General features: G+C 47.9%; 1 protein-coding gene across 1 annotated transcript; it reads left to right on the forward strand.

Moving 5' to 3' along the window:
- LOC109835314 lies at positions 375-1,190 on the forward strand. Its single transcript, XM_020403294.1, has one exon. It carries the CDS (start codon positions 375-377, stop codon positions 1,188-1,190), a length of 816 nt encoding a protein of 271 aa, XP_020258883.1.

The raw sequence follows: 4,373 nt of genomic DNA on the forward strand, positions 1-4,373 counted from the left end.
GAGCAACTTCTAAACAAAAAGAAGAAAAAGAAGAAAGCCACCCGTACCCCGCGGAAGCCGGCAAGAAACAAGGAGTAGGAACCCACTCCTAACCAGATGACTGAACTGGAAGATAATACCGATTCGTATTCGGATCACTCTTCCAAGATGTCATTAGAGACGCCACGCACCGGGGGCACTATCCGGGACAGGAGATTCGACGAGTTCCAAAACTAACTCAATGCCTTAAAGCTCCAACAAAACATGAACAAACTGGGGGTTGTCAGACCATACCCTATCGAATGGGACATAGACCCTACCCGACAAAGTTCAAGTCCATCAGCTGGGTACAGTTTGATGGCAAGGGCTCCTCCTTATAGCACATATACTACTTTATGGCTCAAACCAGATTCCTCACCGGGAACGACGCCATTCTCACCCGGCTATTCATCGGCACCCTCAAAGGGGTAGCCTTCGAATGGTTCCGTAAGTTGGAACCAGGCTCTATCAAGTCATGGGCTGACATGGAAAGGCTTTTCCTGGCCCGCTTCTTCGATGATGATACAGAGGTGTCAATGGCCACCCTCTTTACTAAGAAGCAAAGGAAGTCGGAGTTAGTCAACGACTTCGTAAAGAGGTTCAGGAATCAATCGGTGCATTGCCGAGACCAAGTCTCTGAAGCTACACTGATCGAGATGTGCTGTAATAACCTTTCGATCCATATTCTGTCCAAAGTTGGTGCGGTAGAAACCCGAACCTGGAAAGAACTCGTTCGCCAGGGTGAACAGGTTGAGAATATGATTAAGAGGCTCGAGGCCGAGGAGCCTCACCCCAAAAAGGGAGCTGCAGAGCCGAGCATGCCTAGGAATCCCCCTCGATCGAGAGGAAAGGAGATCAGGACCGTTGACTCCGCTCCGGCCCCCAAACCAGCCCAAAAGCCAAAACCTAGGCCGTTTGAACAACGTCCCCCGAGGCAATACGACTTCAGGGAAGACCAAGTGGTAGCAACCCTTGACACACTCCTCAAAAGTAGCAGGATTAAGTTATCGGAAGTGACCAAGCCTAAAGAGGCAAACAAGACCAATGACTCGAGCTACTGTGTGTACCACAGGTTCCTTGGACACCATACTTCCAAATGCTATATCCTCAATAATAAGCTTCAAGCCCTATACGACGCAGGGGTTCTAAAAAAGGAGAAGGTACAAAAATAGGTGACCACGAATATGATCACTCTAAGTTTTGGAATGGATCTCCTAGAAGTTCAAGCGCCGGCAGGGGTAATTCCTATTCCTAAGGCAATACTAAAGGTTACTAACAATGATCCTCACAATCAACAAGGAAAAGGTTTAGTGTCGCAGACCTTGCCATTAGGGCAGGTGATGTGAGTCCACTCGGACCTCCTCGGCGATGAGCAATGGGCTTCAAAGCCTTCGAGGAGGACCAAAGGTAAACCTTGCAACACAGTCTCTGCTATCCCAGATGAAACTAGACGGCAGTAGCCGCCCTCACCGATTCTGATGAGGAGGCCGCCATCCTAGCCACTAGAGCGGGCAGGGAATTCGCCAAGAATTACCCTACAAAGGCAGAGGATCCGGCAGGACCTTCCAAGCGACCATCTGCAATGGCCCCTCCAAATCCTGTCGGGCTGAACTTGAGTAGTCAACCCTTTCGGTTCAACATACTCGCGTAATTGAAAAGCATCCCAGCCAGAATCACCATGTACAAACTCCTACGTCTGTCTAGACCTATTCGGGAAGCTCTACAAGAGGCATTGGCCGACTTAGAGGTTTTCGCCACGCACTTCTCATCCACAAGGGAAGAAGACATGGGGAAGAAGTGTTTATAGTGCTATCAGGCCTCCGAACAGCGGGTCCCTTGCATCACATTCACCCTGGAGGACATGCAAATCAAAAGCACTTCTCACGATCGACCCTTGTACTTCACGGGGTACATCGGTTCCTCCAAAGTTGATCGAATCCAAGTTGACCCGGGATCTACGCTGAGCATTATCCCCTTGAAACTTATGCAATAACTGGGGGTCCCCAAGAAGTGTTTTTCTGTGACAACCACGACCATCTTCGGCTTTAACGCCACCGGGACGAGGCCGCTTGGCAAGATCCGCCTAAAGTGCTGTATAGGCGACATGAAGACAGAGGTCACCTGCTATGTCATCGATGCCGAGCCTTCCTATAATATGCTTCTGGGACGACCATGGATCCACAACCACCGCATAGTCCCATCCACATTATATCAATGTCTGAAGTACGTAGACGGTTGCGATCAAGTAAAGACGATGTTCACCGACAAACAACCCTTCAAGGGGGTCGAGAACTACTTCACGGATTCCCTAACCTCGATTCGGATGACCCATCACCGACTGAAGAATCCAAAAGTGGTAATGAAGCAGATAGCGAACCCGAATACGGCGACAGCCTTGTCCTGAACAATTTCGAATCAATTGTAATCGTCTACAAAAGCCACAATGTAACCAACGCTGTTCAGGCGGATGAGATTATCTTGAATGAAAAGTTCAACTTTGTTTACTTGTCATCTTGCCCGACATTTGAGGATGACCTACCCGATGATTCGATGTCTGGGCTGTACTCGTATGTTACGAAGGGACAAGCAATTGAGTCTTCACAGGCTGTATTCTTCATGCCCGCCCAAGATAATTATCAAAAAGATATTATCTTTGGAAGGATTGACCACCCCTTGTGCACGTTGTGGGATGAATTCGAAGAAGAAGAACCTGTACCCTAGTTTTTGTAATACAGTCAAACTGCGAAACGTATGATAAGGAACATGGGCTACGACTTCGCCTGTAAAGAGGGTTTGAACTATGGCAAAGGACGGAAGACGGTTATCCGAGCCGCCTACGTACCTAAGGGAAGACCCTCAAACTACTTCAGCAAGACTCGAAGAGGCTTAGGTTACACCTCCTCCTCATCAGAGTTATACTACAACTTCGACGAGGACTCTGATGACGCCCCCTCGGATAATCAATCATCAACATACTCGGCATGGGACTCAGATGTCAGCGTGGGAGACCTGTTCAAGGACCTCACAGTCAACATGACTATGATGGACCCTACTGAAATAGCAAAGGACGAACAGATCCCGCTTTATGATGAGACATAGGACCACAATACTAATGCTTAATAGAACAGTGGCTTCGAACAGCGCGAACCACCCACTGAGGATAAGGTCCTCCAGGTAAACATGGGTGATGAGGTCAATCCCAAACCCATATTCATTAGTGACAGTTTACCTCCTCAAGAGAAAGAAGACCTTATATCCCTCATACAGGAATATGTTGATGTCTTCGCCTGGAACTATGAGGACAAGCCCGGGCTTGATCCTCGAGTCGCCATGCATCGTCTCAATATCAGCCCAGATGCCAAACCCGTCATACAGCAACAAAGGCGGTTTTGTCCAAAAGTCATGGAGGCCATCGAGGCCAAAGTGAAGAAGCTAATCGAGTCTGGCTTCATCAGGGAGAAACAACATCCTGATTGGGTGGCCAACATTGTTTCAGTCCTGAAGAAGAATGGCAAGATCCGCATCTGCATCGACTTCATAAACCTCAACGCAGCCTGTCCAAAGGACGAATTTCCTCTACGCATCACAGATGTTATCATGATAACACGTGTGGGTTTGAGAGAATGTCCTTTATGGACGGGTTCTCAGGATACAATCAAATCAAAATACACCCCGAGAATGAAAAACACACCTCATTCAGAACTCCAAAAGGGGTGTACTGCTACACAGTCATGCCTTTCGGACTCAAGAATGTCAGTGCAACCTATCAGTGCACCATGAGTACGATCTTTCGGGACGATTTACGCAAAACAATCGAATGCTACATAGACGATCTGGTCGTGAAAAGTCATAGCAAAGACGCCACCTTCAAGATCTGAGAGTAATGTTCAAACTCATGCGATCTCATCAACTCAAGATAAATCCTACGAAATCATTCTTAGGGATGTCTAGCGAAAAATTCCTTGGATTCGTCATCATGACGAAAGGAATTCATATCAACCCCGATAAGGTGCGAGCTATCCAAGAGCTGTAGCCGCCCCGGAATCTCAAAGAATTAAAGGGTCTCCAGGTCGCTTGGCTTATATCTGCAGGTTCATATCGAATCTTTCGGATAAATGCCAACCCTTCTCCAAATTAATGAAGAAAGGCGTATCCTTCGTATGGGACGAACCCTGCCAACAAACATTCAACGAGATCAAAGCTTATCTCTCCAACTCGCCCGTCTGTAGACGGTAAAAAAATACCTCTGATGAGCCTACAGGAAATTCGCCCACAAGAAGTCGCCTGCCTAAGCCGCACGTCGTCAAACGTGCTCGGTTCCAGATTCGCCTAATGATCGGCTCGCCTGCACGAGA

This window comes from Asparagus officinalis, chromosome 3 (genome assembly GCF_001876935.1).
Source record: "Asparagus officinalis chromosome 3, Aspof.V1, whole genome shotgun sequence".
In the NCBI taxonomy this organism is placed as follows: Eukaryota; Viridiplantae; Streptophyta; class Magnoliopsida; order Asparagales; family Asparagaceae; genus Asparagus; species Asparagus officinalis.